Raw genomic sequence first — 18,642 nt, 5'->3', positions numbered from 1 at the left:
GGTATTGAATGCCTTTAATCCTAGTCCCGGGGAAGCAAAGGCGGGTAGATCTGTATGAGTTTGAGGTAAGGGAAGCCTGGTCTATATAATGAGTTCCAGTCCAGCCAGGATTACATAGTGAGATCCTATTTCAAACTAACCAGCCAATCAACAAAGCCAAAAGAGTAACACTGCCCACCCCAAAACAATCAAAACAGTGGTGTGGATTCAGTTTTTGCGCTGCAGTTTCCTGAACCCTATTCAAAGAAAATTTCAAACAAAAATGTTTCAAATGGGAGGTAGAGGTACCAAAATGAAAAGGAAAGTGAATATATAAACCCTGATTCTATGAAACTTGCTTTGAAATAGAACATCAGGAGTTAGATGCAGCTCAGTGATAGAAGGCATGCTTATTATGCTCAAATACCTGGATTTGGGGTAGGAAGATGGTTCAACAGGTAAAGACCCTTGCCACCACGGCCAAGCCTGACAACCTTAAATTTGTTCCTGGGATTAACATGGTAGCTCTGAAAGTTGTGCTATACTCCCACTGTTGCACAAAAATAAATGTTTCTGTTTTCCAGTTGGACTAAACCCTACAAATCAAAAGACCTGGTCACAACACAAAGGGAGGGAATTTCTGCTCTATAGCATTGAATTATTACTTTGCTGTTAACTTTCTTGGTGTTGAGAGTTTGAATTACAAATAAAAACATTTGGTAAGAAGCAGATGCTTAGCCGGGTGTGGTGGTGCACGCCTTTAATCCCAGCACTTGGGAGGCAGAGGAAGGCGGATTGCTGAGTTCGAGGCCAGCCTGGTCTACAAAGTGAGTTCCAGGACAGCCAGGGCTACACAGAGAAACCCTGTCTTGAAACCTACCCCCCCCCCAAAAAAAAAAAAGCAGCAGATGCTTATCTTCTACAATTATGTGACGGGGAAAGAGAGCAATGCAATTTTTAAAACTATATTCAAGTTAATTAGGCTAATGTGTTTTGTAAGGTAAGTTTTGTTTCCCTTCTCTTCCTTCTGAGTATTGGGGATTGAAACCAAGACCTTAGCAGCACTAAAGAAGTGATCTACCACTAACCTATATCGTTTTCCTTTTGTTTCCATTCTGAAACAATCTCTGAGTTTCAGACCAGCTTGGTCTACAGTCAGTTCCAATCCAGTCACAGTTACATGGTGAGAACCTGGCTCAAACAAACAAAAACCACAAACACTTCAACCTAATTACTCAGCATTTTTGTGTACTTTTCTAAGAATGTGTTTCTCAGGATAATACTGTATAATAGTGCATCTCTCTAGAACATAGTTTGCAGTTTTCTATTTACATCAATTTCCTTTTTTTTTTTTTTTTTTAAAGATTTATTTTTATTTATTTTATGCATGTGAGTACACTGTAGCTGTCTTCAGACACTCCAGAAGAGGGCGCCAGATCTTGTTACGGATGGTTGTGAGCCACCATGTGGTTGCTGGGATTTGAACTCTGGACCTTCGGAAGAGCAGTTGGGTGCTCTTACCCACTGAGCCATCTCACCAGCCCTCAATTTCCTTTTTAAAAAAACATTTTTACGTATTTGTTTTAGCTCAGTGTATGTGTATATATGTGCTTGGTGTCTTAAAGAAAATATCAATTCTGACACTGGAGTTCGAGGGTTTTGAGCAGTCGAAAGGGTGATGGGATCCAAAGACTTTTAACTTCTAAGACTCTCCAGCCCCCATTGTACAATTTTCAAAGGATTCTCCAAGCAGTTGTTTGGAATTGTTTAGAATTTAGCTTTTGAACCAGACATTGTGGCACATGCCTAAATCTAGAGTAGCTGAGGTAGGATGACAAGTTTCAGGGCAGTTGGAGCTACACAGTGAAAGGAATAAATCATTTGGTCCTTTGTTAGTATGAGCTGCAATTAGCTAAAGCTGGTTATGGAATCACGGATAAACAGGAGACACTAGGCCCTATAATCCCTACTTGGCAGCTGGCTGCTTGTTTAGGCCCTTGCTATTGAACCTAGGGTTGAAATGTAGCAGGCAATCGGCTATACAGCTGGGCTCACAAATGGAAGGAGGAGCAGGTGCTCACCTTGGGCTTCAAGCACTTCACTGGGTAATATTTGTGTCTTGAACCAGAAGGCTAAGGAATTTGCAGAGTGGGTAATGTTAAAAGTTGGGAAGAAGCCGGGCGTGGTGGCGCACGCCTTTAATCCCAGCACTTGGGAGGCAGAGGCAGGCAGATTTCTGAGTTCGGAGGCCAGCCTGGTCTACAGAGTGAGTTCCAGGACAGCCAGGGCTACACAGAGAAACCCTGTCTCGTTAAAACCAAAAGTTGGGAAGAAAAAGTGGAGACGACATGCAATTAAAAAAAACAAACAAAAACCCAAACAACAACTAAACAGTTTTATGCTAAGTTGGCAGCTCAGTTAGTTTGTCTTTTGTGTCAGGGTGATGCCTAACTTCTGCAGAACTGAAAAACGTCTCAATTCCTAACCTATGCTGAGAAGACCGCTCACTTTTTTTTTTTTTTGGTTTTTCGAGACAGGGTTTCTCTGTGTAGCCTTGGCTGTCCTGGAACTCACTTTGTAGACCAGGCTGGCCTCGAACTCAGAAATCCGCCTGCCTCTGCCTCCCGAGTGCTGGGATTAAAGGCGTGCGCCACCACGCCCGGCTGACCGCTCACTTTTTAAGGCTATTTTTCTCATAACATTGTCACCCTGTTTCAAAAACAGTACTGAGTGACTGTGGGTTTTTTTTTTTTTTTTGGCAAGTTGCTGACGATAACGTAAATAATTTGCATCGGCTCAGTACCTAGTTAAACCTTGGAACTGTGATTGCTCTTTCACATGATTTTAATATGAAGCTGGCACTAGTTTGAAATTTTAGTTCCTCAATGCATGGGCAATTATAATGAAACGGCAAAAAATATCCATAACTTCCCAACTATTATCTAAAGTTGCGACGTTTCAGTTTAAAAGACTCGCCAGTTTCTTTCCCGTTGGCTCACTCTGGCCTCAGCCCCACCAGCCTTGAGATTAAGAAATCAACTACGGATGAAAGGTCGCAGTCAGCAAGGCGTGGGAGTGCAGGGCGACAGTCAGCCAAGAACCCCGCGGGAACGCTGCTCTGCATTATGGCCTGTCCCAAGCTCTCACTTGCCCAGCTCCGAATTCAGACTAGCAGCTTCCAGCTGTCCTAAACGTAGCGGAAGGGGTCGGGAGGCCTGATTTCCACTGTGTTGATTTCGCAGTTTGTTTTTTCTTTTTCCTGAACCTGACATGTCCCGAGCTCGGGCACCGATGAGGGGATGAGGGGCAGTGGCCTGAGGATAAGGTTAGGTGTCCTCGGCTCGGGCCTCCTACGGGCTTGCGATTCCGCCAGCATCCGTCAGGAAAGCACTAACCCTGAGAACTTCTGTCGCACTACTTACTCCGACTCGCTCTAAGCTCGGCACTGGCTAATTTGCGGCTGGAGGACACCAGCACAGCAACAGCAAGGTCCTAAGTGACCTGCTGCTTAGACGCCCGGGGCCGAAGAGGCTTCGGAGTAGGCTTAAAAAAAAAAAAAAAAAAAAAAAAAAAAAAAAAAAGAGCATCATTCTCGCGAGACTCAGCCTCCGAGAGGGGCGGGGTAAGCAGACATGAACGCGCTCCGCAGCCGTTAGGGTGGGACCCTTCGTGGGAGGGGCAGGGCGGAGCGCAGCGAGCTGGATGGCGATTGGCCGAACCCCCACAGGAAACGACTAGGCGCGAGCTGCGTGCGCGCTCCCGTCGCGGCGGCGGCGAGCCGCGTCAGAGCTCGCTCGCTACGGGGGGGGTTGACGGCTTCTGGCGGGTGTCGGTGTCGGGAGGAGGCGAGAGTCGGCTTAGCCTGTGTCGCGTCTGTCTCAGGAACCGGACGGAGAGTGAGGGCACCAGGGCTCACTCTCTAGGGGGGCTGCCATCTTCCACGTCCACGCCGTCGTGAGGAGCGCAGCCCGGACTCTCCACGACCCCTCCGACTCCCTACTCGCGGGCTCTAGGCCGCCGCGGCCACCGAGACAGCGCCGCACCTCCCCCACCCCTTCCCCTCGTCCCCCGCCCGCCAGGGCCCGGCCGGTGCCCCACCCCCGCCTGCCTGCCTGCCGGACCGCCCGCCCGCTACGCTGTCGCCATGTCGGCGCAGGCCCAGATGCGCGCTATGCTGGACCAGTTAATGGGCACCTCTCGGGACGGTAAGTCGCTGCCAGAGCCCTGGGGGTGGGGGAGGGGCCGCGGTCGGGGCGGGGGAGGCCTCCGAGGGAGCACTTGGGCGCGCGCGTGCGACCGAGTAAGGGGTTCTCAGATTGGTAGCGCGAGGTTCCCCCCCCCCACCCCCGTCTCTCTTCCAGTCCAATCAGGGCTTGGCAGGCGGGCTTAGGGGCGGTGACCGTGCGGATTGGCGGGAACTGCTGCCAATGCGGAGAGGCGGGGCCTGGGAGCAGAAAAGGGAGTTTGTGCCTTTTGCTGTTGACTTGGCGGGGTTGGGAGAGCCCAAGTCTGTCTTGGAGTAGTGGGGCGGTCAGTTTGACTATTGATCAGGGACCGGCGGGGCGCTCAGGTCTCCCCCCAGCTCCAGCTCCTTTCCTCTGGGCTTTCGGATCACCCCTCGCCGCCGTCCTCTAGAGTGTGGAGAGAAACACCCCCTCCCTCCCTGGTCTTAACGAAACCACTACTAACCCCCAGTTCCAGGGGACGCTTCGTCGAGCCCTGACAGAATCGACTTTTTTTTTCGTGTGTGTGGAAAATCTGACCCAAACCATGGTTTTTTAATGTGGGTGTGTTTGGCCCCATTTTGTAGAAGTGTTTAAGCCTATTTTTTTTTCCACCGAGAGACCTCCATTTTGTTAGACCACGTATTAGAGACTTCAGTAAATATTGGCAAATTTTACCTGTGCTGAAAACAGAATCATTTTGGATATTTGATGCCCACTGAATTAGAATTGAAGGAAAGGGTTTTTAAAAATACAGTTAGATTAGAATTCTTATAAGGAGTTATTTACGTGTTTGTTTCTAAAAATGATGAAATGTTGCTTTTGGGGGATAATTAACAATGTACTTTCAAATTAAAATTCAGCACTTCCATTAAAAAAAACAAACAAAAAAAAAACCCAACAAAACAAGTCCAAATCCTGACTTGTAAAAACTCGTTTAGGCAAGTTTCTTAGCGATTTAAATGCTTTTTTTTTTTTTTTTTTTTTTTTTTTTTGGACAAATTTGGCTTACAAGAAAAGACGTACATAAATTTAGCTTAATTGTAAAATCTGTTGAATTTTCTTGAGTTCTTTGCGGAAAATATGGGAGAAGATAAAACCTATTTCAAATATTTTTTAGCAATACTTAATACAGCTTTCAGTGTAAGGTTAAGTCCTAATAAAAACCCATTGGAAATTTTTCTTAACGATAGATAAAGGCGGATAACAGATTTATTGTATAGAGAGGAGGGAAAAATGGAAAGAAAATAAGATTTATTTGTGAGTAGTAAGTAATCCCTTGAAAGCTAAGTAGTTAAAAACACCACTGGAATAACCTAACCTTTCGTGCTTGGGTAAGAATGTTTATAATTGCAGCATGTCTTAACTTCCTTCCTTCTCCATCATAAGTGAGGATGTTTAGAAGGGGCTTCATACAGGAACTTAACAGTTCAATATTTGTAATAACATCTTAGAAATCTTAAAGGCTTACCTTATGTAATCTTTAAATATGAATTGATGCCATTATTGGTAACTTCTGCATAGATAGGATTTCCTTATGTATTCTACTGGGAGGTTAGTTGGATCAAGGTAACTATGACCTGACAATTTACTTTTCTTTTTTTCTTTTTTTTCCTCTGAGACAGGGTTTCTCTGTGTAGTCCTGGCTGACCTGGAACTCACTCTGTAGATCAGGCTGGCCTGGAACTCAGAAATCCTCCTGCCTCTGCCTCCCAAGTGCTGGGATTAAAGGCATGCCCAGCTGACAATTTTCTGATAGCAGCCCCCTCTAGTATTACAAAACTGAACTGTTAAATATGTAGTATATCTGTAAATTTCTCTCTGTAGTCCCAGAATGAAGCTGGATTCTTAAAGTTTAATTATTTTTTACTTAAATTTATATTCCTGTCTCTGTCCCTGAATATTTTTTAACCCTTCAGACCAATTGAACTTAAAAATGAACACATATTTATGAGTAAACAATAGTATTTGGTTGAGGTTGAAGTGATTTGATTTTCAGTGCTGTATTGATTCAGAAGAAACATCAATTTTGGCTTTGGAGAATGCTAAGGCAGGAGAATTTCAGTGAGTTCAAGGCTACCCTAGGTTATATAGTTCCAGGCTAGCCTGAGTTAAGGCTCAAGCAAAAACAATAGAGAAGAACTACTTTTATGGACAAGTGGGACAAAAAAAGGAGTGAATGTTAGCCAAGTGTAGTGCAGTGAGATCCCATAGCTCAAGAAAACAAAAAGAAAGCTTTTTTAAGGTACCGTATTAGTTCTTTCATATATTTGATATAACATAGTACATTTCCTTGTTATTTAATGAATTTTTAATTGAGGACCTTGAAATAAAATCAGAATTACCTTTTTTTGTGTACCATAAACAAAATTAGACAAGGATAAGGGACATAGGTACATCACTGAGAAGCACCATGTCATTTGGACCACATAATGGAAAACCTCGTGTTATACACATGGGACAGCTTACCAAAAATACTGTGTGTTTGGCTTTAAGAGGTGGAATTGGGGACCCAGAAAGTGGGGGAGAGATGGAAAAGGTAGGTAAGGGTGGGTATTTAAAGGAGCTTTGTTTTTTGTTTATCCTTGCAGACAACTATAAAAACAGCCATGACTATTTTGGGTAGTGGTGCTTTAGATGGCAATTATCCCCTTAACAGTATCATATTTGTGAAGGAATCTGAAACAGTAAAGGAATAAAGGAATCTGGGACTCTTGAGAAGGTGTTGCTCCCCCTTTCCAAATATTCCCCACTCACACTTTTCTGAAAAGAACTTTTAATTCCTTTTTAAATTACTTGGAGACTTAAATCTGTTGGTTAAGTGTATCATCGATTACTTAAATCAGCTAATCACTTAAGTGACTTAAATCTCACTAGAATCCTTAGGAATAGGAATTGTGGTGATAGTAAAATAGATAACTTGGATTACTGGGCACTTCAGGAAAGGATAGTTCGTGATGTGTGTGTGTGGGGGTTGCTTTGGACAGTCAGAAGGGCAGCTTGGTGGCATTGGGAGGTTGGGCATTGGGAGGATAATCAGGAGGTGGGAGAGAAATGCATAAGGGAGATGGGAGGGCCAAAGACAAACTTTGCCTTCTTTGCAATTTTGCCTAGGGCCCTGGTGGTGGCAACCGCCTGTGTGCCACTGAAAATCGTGCCGATGCCTGGCATACTGCATAAATGGAAGCAGGGTACCGCGTGAGTTGAAACATTGGTCACACTATATAAAGTTTGTATATGTGAATCAGTGTAACTCAAACCCATGTAACTGGGGGTCTGTCTATATTTGGAATTTTCTAATAAGATATAAGTTTAGGAAAAGAACATTGGGCTGAGACTCAGGAGACCTGGTTTCTAATTAGAAGCTTGGGTAAGTGACATAACCTTTTTGCCTCAAATTAAATCTGTAATTTGTTATATGGGAAGCCAAGTAGTTTTCTATGTTATACTAAAAATATTAAATAAATATAATTAGTTTTTCTTAGAAAAGTCACAAGTAGATATCATTACTAGTATTTTTAAATTAGTTACATTTAAGAAATTTTTTGCCTTAGAAAAGAGAGATAATTAATTGGTTTTCGCTGAGCATATTCTAGAAGGTAACAGTAACACAGGAAATTTTAAGAAACATTTTGAAAATTGTTTTTGTGATAGTTGAGAGAAAGCACTGTAGTGCCCTCAGATGGATAGTGGTTATTTTGACTAGATTGGATTAATTGTAAGAATGTCCCTTGGCAATGTTACTCTATGGGCACGTAGTTTGGGTATGAATATCTGGCTGAGATTCCAGAAAGACTTAGGAAGGTACAACTAAAGTGAATTAAACATAATTGAGGTGGACTGGAATACCACCACCTCCCCAGTAATAGGGATCAAACTCCAGGCTTTTCGTGTGCTAGGGAGCTCTGAACCACTAAACTATACCCTTAGGCCTAGGACCAGGACCTAGATTACATCCTAAAATTTGAAGTTTGACGTTTAGAAGGTTGTTCTAAGGCTACTATGCTTTTAAAATTGTTTTGTTTGTTTCTTTTTTTTTAAGATTTATTTATTATTTTACATAAGTACACTGTAGCTGTCTTCAGACGCACCAGAAAGGGGGTGTCAGATCTCATTACAGGTAGTTGTGAGCCACCATGTGGTTGCTGGGATTTGAACTCAGGACCTTCAGAGCAGTCAGTGCTCTTACCCACCGAGCCATCTTGCCAGCCCTTAAAGTTGTTTTTATGGGAGCACAAACCATTTCTGAAAGGTTAAAATAAAATAGGAGTGATAGTGTATCTTCAAATGTGCCTTCGAAGTCAACCTATAGACCCAAAATGTAGATCGTAGAAATAAAATTGTATGGTATCATCCATGATACTGAGTATCTTTGAGCAGACAAGCTACCTACAGCTGGGGATGTATCTAAGTGGTGGAGCGCTTTCTTAGCATGAGCAGTGACCTGTACAATCTTCAGTACCACAACCCTTCCATCTAACTCCTGAGTGACAAAAAGCTCCTTAATGGCTCTGGACCCTGACAGGGATGTCAGTCAATGTTCCTGGAGTAGTAGATCATAATTGTTGTATATGGGGCTTTCCTCTGATCCTAACATTTGGCTGTGGAGGCAAGAGGATCAGGAGTGTTCCACACTCAGCTACACAGTTAATGAGGCTACTTTAGGCAACATGAGACACCATCTCAAAAGCCAAATCAACAAGACACCAAAAACATACATAAGAATTTTTAGATAGTTTTAGCTATTTAGAATAGTAATTTTAATGAGCTATAGGATACTTACTCAGTTTATAATACAGGATATTAATCTTAACTGCTACCCAGTTGTGTAGTGTGTGATAACATAAAATTGAAGGAAAAGTTTTTAGGTAATAACCTTGGAAAATGCAGTTCAGAAAGTAATGTACCTATTCTTAGTACAAGTTAGAAATACCTAGCTAATACATCTACATTTGTATAGAACATTACTGCAAAATTATTGAATCAAAGATTTTCAGTAGTGTTTTTCTTTTGTGGGTTTATCTTTTTGTAAAATCATCTTTATTGTAACTTGTGTTTCTTGACTTGTCATCGACACATATTCTCTTAATTTTGTTCTCATCTTAATGAATTATACTTATATCTTGGTCAGTTGTAAGCCATCCATTTATTATACTTGGCTCATTTCATTTTAAGTAAAAGAGGTATAGCCTTAAATGCACGAGCATACATTTTATAAAAATACATAAATGGGATATTTCTTAGTCTAGAGCATGTACATATAAGGCCAAACAGTTTTCATGTATGTCTGTAACCATTTGATTTTTGTTACTGTTCAGGCATCTTCCACAACATTGAAAAACTCTTGTTAGCACTTGAATAGTGAATCAGTTAAAGTTTCCCCCTCACTTTGTATTTTGAATTCTAAATAATATTTCTGTCTACAGAGCAGCCCAGAAAACAATAAAAATCTCACCTCATAGAACCCTGTTATCTTGGAATCTCTGCAGTTGTTTAGCACTCCTCAAGTAAGCCTATGTTTTTGAGACAGTATTTCAGGTAAAAAAAATAAAAATAGAACAGAAGATAAATTATTTTTTGTGTATGTGTAAGTAATGTAAGTGGGAAGTACGTTTTTAGTTAAAGTAGAATGTCAGCTAAGGATAAAATGTGTGCAGGATGGGGACTTCAAAAGCAAGTAGATGTTATGGTCATGCTCAGGTTCATTGTTCAGTAATGTGCTTCTTATAGACAGTGAAATTTAAAGTTGCTTAGGGTTTAGATAAGCAATGGGCTGAGCACTAAATGAAGGTCAGTGAGTGTGGTAAGAATAGAAAAAATGAGATAGCTGCTTCTTAATGAGCTTCTAGCTGGGCATGGTGACACACCATGTAATCCCATTGAGAGACTTAAGCAGGAGTACCTAGAATTCTAGGCTGGGTTGGGCTCAAACAAACAAAAAGTGAAATTGCAAACATGGAAGGAATATATTTGTAATCCTAGCATTCTACCATTTGGGAGACTGAAGCTGGAAGATGATGAGTTTTGAGGTCAATGTAGGTTTCAATGGAAAAAAAAGATGCGTGAAGCAGTTCAGAACTGCTACTTTTGAGGAAATATAAACAGGCCTATCCATCCTAATGAGTCTTTGAAGAAATTGTAGACTAAGAAGACGAAAGAAGTTGGATCATCATATTGGAGAAAAAAATGAGGGAGTGAACCAGGGTAAGTTTCTGAGAGGAATCTTAACAGCTTTAGCACCCAAAACCCAGTCTGTTCCTTTTTGGGTGTGGGTGGGTGTGGGTCTGTGCATGAGTGTGCATGCAGGTGTGTATGTGTAGAGGTAAGATTGTTCCCCTGACCAGTGACCTGGGATCTACCTGTGTCTGCCCATGCAGGCTAGAATTACAAGCGTGTACCACTGTGGATAACTTTTTTTTTTAAAACATGGGTTCTAAGGATCAAACTATGGTCCAAGCAAAGCACTTTAGCAATGAAGTTAATCGTTCCAGCTGTTTTATGCTTGTCTTGGAACTCCTGCCTCAAGCAATTTTCTAACCTTAGTTTCCCAAGTTGCTGGGACAATAGGCATGCACCATTGTTCCACTCCTGGTCTTCGGGGTTTAAATGATCATTTACTGGCAGCTGCTTGGGTAGAAATGGAAAGGCAAGGCTAAGATAGAAAATAGATTTATCAATTTTGTAGGATTGTTGAGGGCATAGAGGGAAGTAGTTTTTAAAGAATTAAACGTTTATGGGGCTGGAGAGATGGCTCAGTGGTTAAGAGCACTGACTGCTCTTCCAGAGGTCCTGAGAGTTCAATTCCCAGCAACCACATGAAGGCTCACAACCATCTGTAATGGGATCTGATACCCTCTTCTGGTATGTCTGAAGATAGCTACAGTGTATTCGTTTTATTTATTTATTTATACATATATATGTATACACATATATAAAGTTTACATCATGTTTTTGTTTTTGCTGAATAACTTAACAAGTCAAAGGCATCAGAAAGTAACATGTAGTTCAGTCAACTGAGTAAATGTCATATCTTGTTTCTTAACACTGGCCAAAGAGAGAACTTAACTTATTGTTTTTTTTGTAGAAAACACTCTATTGACCCATATGTTTTAATTTAGTTGTGAACCATGTACAACTGATGTTTGACCTATTTGACTCAACGTGAAAAGAATTTAACCAGCTGCCCTTGCTGACTCTTTTATCCTGTCTCAAGAATATGGTAAATTGTTTATTTTTATTTTCTTGAGACCTCAGATTTCTGTAGGCCTCAATTTTATATTTTAAGAGTTAAACTATCCAAAGTTTTGCTTTTCAGTTAGGGAGGGGGGATATTTATGGAGGATACATACTGTACCAAGTTCTGTGTTATATTCGGTTCTGCTGTCTATATATTATGCCCTTTGCAGTTAGTGCTTGAAGATGTTTTAAATAAAGGTTTCGTTTTTATAAATTTATTTTTAGAAATACAAAGCAGAAATTCCTGTATCCCAGGATGACCTTGAACTTCTGATCTTCCTAATTGTCTTGAGTGCTAGAATTATAGGCATGGGCTTTCTCATCTAATTTTGTTTACTGGGTATCAAACTTAGGGTTTCATGCATGCTAGACAAAACACTCTATAAATAAACACTTATTTGGCCAGGTAGTGGCTCATACCTGCAATTCTGCCTAGTGAGTGGCTGAGGCAAGAGAGTTTCTGTGTTTGAGGCTAGCTGGGCTACAGAATGAGATTGTCTCAAGCTCTAAGTTCCCCTTCCCCCCAAACAAAACAAAATTTGTTGGCTACTGTTGGGTAACAGTGTGTCCCAGAGTAGCAACAGCGGCATTCCTGTAGTCAAATGCTTATTCTTGAGATGCAAACCAACAATTAGGTTTAAGAAAGTCTTGTTAATTCCTTCTTGTTAATTCCTTCCTTCCTTCCTTCCTTCCTTCCTTCCTTCCTTCCTTCCTTCCTTCCTTTCTTATGTATAGAATAGTTTATTTAGGGCATGAGGAGGGGGAGTTTTAGGAGTATTAGAGACAGAAAGGCAGAGAGAAGAGTAGAGGCTGGCTATGAGCATGTGGAGAGAGACGGGGAAGAGAATAAGGGAACAGGAGCAAGAAGAGAAGAGAGTAAAAGTCTTTATTTATTTATTTATTTGAGACTTTTTTTTTTTTTTTTGAGAGTGAGTCTGTATGGTACTGAATCTTATGTTAACTATATCTGGAACTGAGCTCCAACTCTTCCTGTTCCTTAGTGCTGAGATTAAAGGCATTCGGCACCTTGTTTGGATCTTGGTTTTGATGCACACTGAAAATTCAAGAAACCTTGTTGTAGATAAATGTTTCCCCACCCCTACTGGGTTTTGTTTGTTGTTTCCTATTAATACTTTTTGATTTTTTTTTTTTTAGACAGGGCTTTTTTGTGTAGCCCTGGCTGTCCTGAAATTTGCTCTGTAGACCATATTGGCCTTAAGCTCCAAAGATCTACCTTTCTCTGCCTCCTGAGTTCTGGAGTTAAAGGCGTGAACCACCATTACCTGACTTAATATTTTTTGTCAAGTAACTTTCTAAAAATTTTAATTTTGTGTGTGTATGCGCACAAGCTTTTGTTGGGGTAGTGCTGAGTATTGGACCTGTGGTCTTCTACAAAGGTAGAAAAGCACTTGTGCTACCTTACAGCACTTGGTGTTTTAGACTGGCTTTCAGTGTGTGTACTAGGCTGGCTTTTTATCATCCTCTGTAGCTCTAGGCAGACTTTGAAATTGTGGTCCTGCTTCTACAAGGAGTTGGCATTATAGGTTTGTGCTTAAATTAATTTTAAAAAGACATTTGTATTGCCATAAAAATAAGTACAAATAGAAAGGCATGCTAATAGAACTATATTCCTTTTTCTTTCTTTCTTTTCTTTTTTCTTTTTTCTTTTTTTTTTTTAGACAGGGTGTCACAATGTAGCCCTGGCTAGCCTAGAACTTTGAATGTAGAACAGGCTGGCCTCAATACAGAGAGAGATCTGTCAACCTCTACTTCTCAAGTGCTAGGATCGAGGGGGTACACTACCATGCCCAGCTTATACTCTTGTCACTTAAAATTCCATATGTTTAAAGTTAGTTTGTCAGGTCAATATTAAATAGATAACATTGCCAAGAAGAAACTTCTTTCTTGAGTTAATGTTTCTTACTGTGTGGTAAGTATGTTTTTTATGAAATTGAATGATATCCTGAATCACCTTGTGCCAGTTTCATATTTTGGAAAATACTGTTCTAGGTTTTCATATAAGATGTAAAATTAATTGCCAGTCTATATCCAGTGTATATCCATGCTTATGAATAGAAATGACTAATCAGAAACCACAAAACTTGTGAAGTAGAGAGTTCTTGGTCATCTCTTGAGATCATCTAGACCTGCAGAATGAAATTACTTTATTTATCTTGGTTTCTCATTTTTCCTTTAGTGTTTTGGTTCATGAGAGCCACTAGTTTTGCAGGATGTCACAAACACAGTGGCAATGTGAAATGAGGATGCAGCAGTAGAAACCCTGAGAACATGATTGTGATTTATGGAACAGATAGGGATATACTTTCTAGGAAACATGTTTTATCTTAGACTCTAGAAACTGTTAATAGTATAGGGAATTTGTGTCACAATTTAATTTGTAGTATTAGAAGGAGTATTTGACTAGAGTGGTGTTTTGTCTTGTTTTTTGTTTTTAAATTTGTGTGTATGCCTACTTGTGTATATGCGCACCGTGTGTATAGTGCCAGAAGAAGGCAGAAAGAGGTCCCTGGAAGTGGAGTCACAGACAGTGGATGGATGACTAGCCTGATGTGGGTGATGATCAAATCTAGGTCATCTGTAGGAGTTCCTAAGTTCCTTTAACTGTTGGGCTATTCCCCCACAGTAGTAATATTTTGTTGTTGTTGTTTAGTTTTTTGAGATAAGGTTTCTCTGTGTAGCCCTGGCTGTCCTGGAACTCTGTAGACCAAGCTGGCCTTGAACTCAGAAATCCACCTGCCTCTGCCTCCTAAGTGCTGGGACTAAAGGTGTGCGCCACCACTCTCGGCTCACAATTCTAATTGAATTGTTGGTTGACATACTTTAGGGTATAATTAATTGATAGCAGTAGAATTTAACTACTTTCCTTGGCATCCCCCAATTCATATTTTCTCTCCCTCTACCCATCCACGCTCCCACCCCCCTCAAATAGGATCTCCATGTAGTCCTGGCTGACTCGGAAATCCCTATATAGATGAACCTCGTCTCAAATTCACAAAGACCTGCCTGCCTCTATCTCCCGAGTTGTTATTTTTCTTAGAAATTTGGTGTGTGTTTGCTTCATCTCTTTGTCTGTCTTGCCCAAACTGGCCTTAATTTTAGGTCATTTCCTGCCTCTGTCTTCTGAGTGCTTAGATCACAGGTATGAGCTACCAATAATCCCAGATAGACAAAAAAAAACCTAATATGTAAATATTTACAAATTAACACTTATGTTTAAGTGACACATTCTTTTATACTGATTATAATTATCTGATTTTGAAAACAAAACAACTATATGAATGAAAGTACCTTGTATATTTTGCTCATATTTTAAAGTGAATGGCAGAGTCCCCAGAGGCAGCTCTTGAGAATGTGATGTACATTCAATACTACAATTTCTCTGCTGTACTGTTTTGTAGCTTTAAGGCTTACATCCCCTTTCTGAGGTGTGTTTTTCATTTTAACTTGTCCTTAAGTTGTCACTAGTGCTCTCTTTTTTTGTTTGTTTTTTGTTTTTCCTTTCCTTTGTTGAATTTTGATTGGGGATGTTTTCCTTGATGTTTATAGTTATTTTGAACAATTGGGGACTTATTTTATGGGGCAGGGTTTCACTGTGCCCTGATAGTCTGGAACAGCTTCAGGAATGCTTGTATCAGAGGGGAGCCCTATCACACCCACCTCTTTGGGAGTCTTTTTAGTGAACAAATCAGCTAATTGTATCATCTTTGGTTCTTTTCAGCTATTTCTTAAGATAGCCTTTAATGTAGATGAGGTGCTTGAGAAGCTGAGGCAGAAGAATCCTAAGTTCTAGCTAACCTGGTCTACATAGTGAGATACCCCATCTCAAAAGAAGAAGAATTAAAAGAATAAGAAAAAAACATAGCTTCCATTGCTTCTAATTTTGTATGTAGGAAAACTCTGGATAGAAGGTACCAGATAACCCGAGTACAGGTGTTACTGTATCAGAATTGAACTGCAACTTTGTGTCAGAATAAAATTTAGCAGGCTGTAACTTTTGGCATGCATGCTAAATTCTGTAGAACCTTATTAAAGATATTTTGAGTCAAAGTCTTACTCTATAGCTCCTTAGTCTGGTCTAGAACTCACTATGTAGTACCACTCATTGGCTTTAAGCTTACTGGCAGTCCTGCCTCCGTCTCCCAAATTCTGAGGCTACGGCACGAGGCACTGTGCCTAGTTTTGTATTAACTTACTTTTCCAATTCTAAGTCAACACTTTAGGTTTTTGTAATATCTCTCTTTAAGTTCAAGAAGTATGTTTATGAAAAAACTCCTGAAGTTGTCCAAAAGAATATAATGGCACAAATTTTTGCTGTTTGTCAAGACCCTTTGCTTTGTGTAATGAGAGAAGACAGGGTTGGAGCATAGGCTTGGAATGTAGTTTCTTTAGAATTTCTGCTCTTATATTTTCATTATTGCTAGTCTGTTAGCATCTTATAGTTGCCTTTTCTCCAACTTCATTTTTTTAATATAATTTTGTTACATGGGTTTTCATACATAAGTGATTTTGGATTTTAAAAGTTTGTAAAATATCAAAAGTCTTTGATTATACCCAATAACACTGATATTACTAGCTATGTGTGTTGATATATGCTTGTAATTCCAGTACTTGGAGGACTGAGGCAGAAGGATTGTGAGTTTGAGAGCAGCCAGGGTTGCATACTATGTTTCTAACCCATAGCTCTCCCCCGTCCCCATATTTACCTTGGAAGTTTTTTTCCCTATAATAACCATTGTTCTTTTTAAACTTGTCAAGAGGATTATGGTTGAAATTACACTAGTAGCTATTAGTGATTATTAACGTATAAGACTATATTAACGGACTATAAAGAAATACTGCCATTTCTAAACTGTGTAGTAGTCTTATGTTCACATTTCCTGAAGAGAGAGCCGCTGCTACTGCTCAGCATGACTTCTTCCATTCAGAAAGGAACATCTTATAAAAGTACCAACTATATTAACTATATCAAATAGTCTCAAAGGATCTTTGATTATATTAAAATATTGTTTTCTTATAAAATATACTTTAAATTGCTTACATATACACTAGGTCAAACAGGATACTCTTATTAAGGTACCATGAAGAGGGAAATAAGTATTTTAAAGAGTAACTACAAGGGCTAGAGAGATGGCTCAGTGGTTAAGAGCACTGACTGCCCTTCAGAGGTCCTGAGTTCAATTTCCAGCAACCACATGGTGACTCACAACCATCTGTAATGGGATCTGATGCTCTGTTCTGGTGTGTCTGAAGACAGCTATAATTGTACTCATACATACATAAATAAATAAATCTTGAAAACAACTACAAAAACTGGGCATGATGATACATACTTGTAATTCTAACACTTGTCACTTGAAAACAGGAAGACCAGAAGTTCAGAATTACCCTTGTCTGCATGAGTTCTTGGCCATCTTGGGCTACATGAGACACTGTCTCAAAAAAGAAAAGTAATGATGGTTGGAAACGTGGCTCAGTGGTTAAGAGAATTTGCTGCTCTTGTAGAGGACCCTGGGTTAGTTCCCAGCACTCACATGACATCTCACAACTGTTTGTAACTTCAGTTTCAGGGCATTCTCTGCCCTCTTCTCACATTAGAGCACCAGGCACAAGTGTGATTCACATACATACCTGCAGACAAAACTCATACATATAAAAGCAAAAGTAATTACAAGCTGGGTGTGGTGTATACGCCTATAATTTCAGCTCTTGGAGAGACTGAGGGAGAAGGATCATGAGCTGAAGTTTGCGACACTTAGCCAGCTTCTCTGTCTCAAGGAAAAACTAGTTGCCAAAAAGATTTATATAGATAAATGTTGAAAAACTTGTAAAGATAGGTGACACAGGTAAGGTGCAAGGAGAATTACATAAGAATGATCAGATTGACTCCAGGAGTCACCTTGGCTCATGTGAAGACATGGGTTTAATTTTGCACATCTTAAATGATTTCTTGCCCTGCAGTAGACTAGAAACTGACAATAGATTTTTATGTAATTTCTACACTATTATGTGGAAGTGGAATTTATATTGGAAGGAAAGGTTATAATGCTTCCTCTGTACTGAGGGATTCAAGAGAGAGGTTAGGTAAACAAGATGCTACTGGTTTTCTGTTTTTTCTAGCTCTAGCTTTAGTATCATTGAAGGGGTGTGGATCTTATTCAGAAGGAAGGGACCTGCTGTGTCCCAAGTCAACTGAGTGACAAAAGGTCCTAGAAACATCTACAGATGGTGGTGGTAGACACTTTGTCACACTTGCAATTGTGGGAGAGCTTCCCTGTCCCTGCCTCTGCCTTCATTTATAGACACAGGATACATCTGTTGCTTTGTATGTTGATGTATTTCTTTTTTTTTTTTTTTTTTTTTGGTTTTTCGAGACAGGGTTTCTCTGTGTAGCCCTGGCTGTCCTGGCACTCACTTTGTAGACCAGGCTGGCCTCGAACTCGGAAATCCTCCTGCCTCTGCCTCTCGAGTGCTGGGATTAAAGGTGTGCGCCACCACGCCCGGCTGTTGATGTATTTCTTGCTCACTTTTGATTTCAAAGCTGAGCTCTGAGCTAAATCTGTACAAAGAAATATTGACTGCTTTTATAAATTGCTTGCCATTAATGCCTGATGTAATACAGTAAGATAGGATTCTGCCTACCATTAAATATGTCAAATATTACAAACTTTAAGGTTCTTTTGAAATTACAATACTAAACTCAGTTCACTTTTGCTAACTTCACAGTTGTTGATCACATAGCATGGTCATCCACTCACATCTTAAAAAAATACAGGGAGCATCGGAGAGAATGGGTAAAGTAAAATTTTGATGTTTTTAAAATAGCACCTGAATTTATGAAAGTTGTTTTGGTTTATTGTTTGTAAGGGGAGGGAGAGGGTGGGAAATATTGAGGGGGAGGGGGGAGTGGGCGTGGATTTTGGGAAAATAGCATGCATTGTGTACAATGTCAGATACCACTTAGGCCAAGGTTTTATGTGTTACTAATACAATTTATATCAGGTAGTAGGATCATAATTTCATATTGGGTATTGCAATGGGGCTCTTTTTCCTTCACAGCAAATTGAAGGGAATTTTGATAGCAGTATTGAGTACAGTTTGAGTAGGAATCCTGGTTTTAGAGGAGGCCAGTCCATATCCCAGAGTGAAACTGATGTCTTAGTGCCACCTTAGGTTCAGTTACTAG

The 18,642-nt window shown here is 40.3% G+C and overlaps 1 protein-coding gene across 23 annotated transcripts in view; it reads left to right on the top strand.

Moving 5' to 3' along the window:
• Window positions 1–18,642, top strand: part of Luc7l2 (LUC7 like 2, pre-mRNA splicing factor) — an 81,476-nt gene that overhangs the window by 19,053 nt on the left and 43,781 nt on the right. For 4 of the 23 annotated variants that reach the window (XM_021164286.3, XM_085840703.1, XM_085840704.1 and 1 more), the window contains exons 1-3: window positions 7,412–10,406; window positions 11,321–11,421; window positions 18,183–18,250. The exons of 1 other annotated variant lie outside the window; for it this stretch is intronic. In XM_021164286.3, the coding sequence (XP_021019945.1) occupies window positions 18,199–18,250 (52 nt within the window). In that variant the 5' untranslated portion in view covers window positions 7,412–10,406; window positions 11,321–11,421; window positions 18,183–18,198. 18 more of the 23 variants (XM_085840705.1, XM_085840695.1, XM_085840696.1 and 15 more) reach the window with 15 other exon arrangements.

Source organism: Mus caroli, unplaced genomic scaffold (assembly GCF_978045245.1).
Source record: "Mus caroli unplaced genomic scaffold, Mus_caroli_1 scaffold_7, whole genome shotgun sequence".
Classification (NCBI taxonomy): Eukaryota; Metazoa; Chordata; class Mammalia; order Rodentia; family Muridae; genus Mus; species Mus caroli.
Note: the sequence above shows the minus strand (reverse complement) of the source record. Positions and strands in the feature narration are given on the sequence as shown.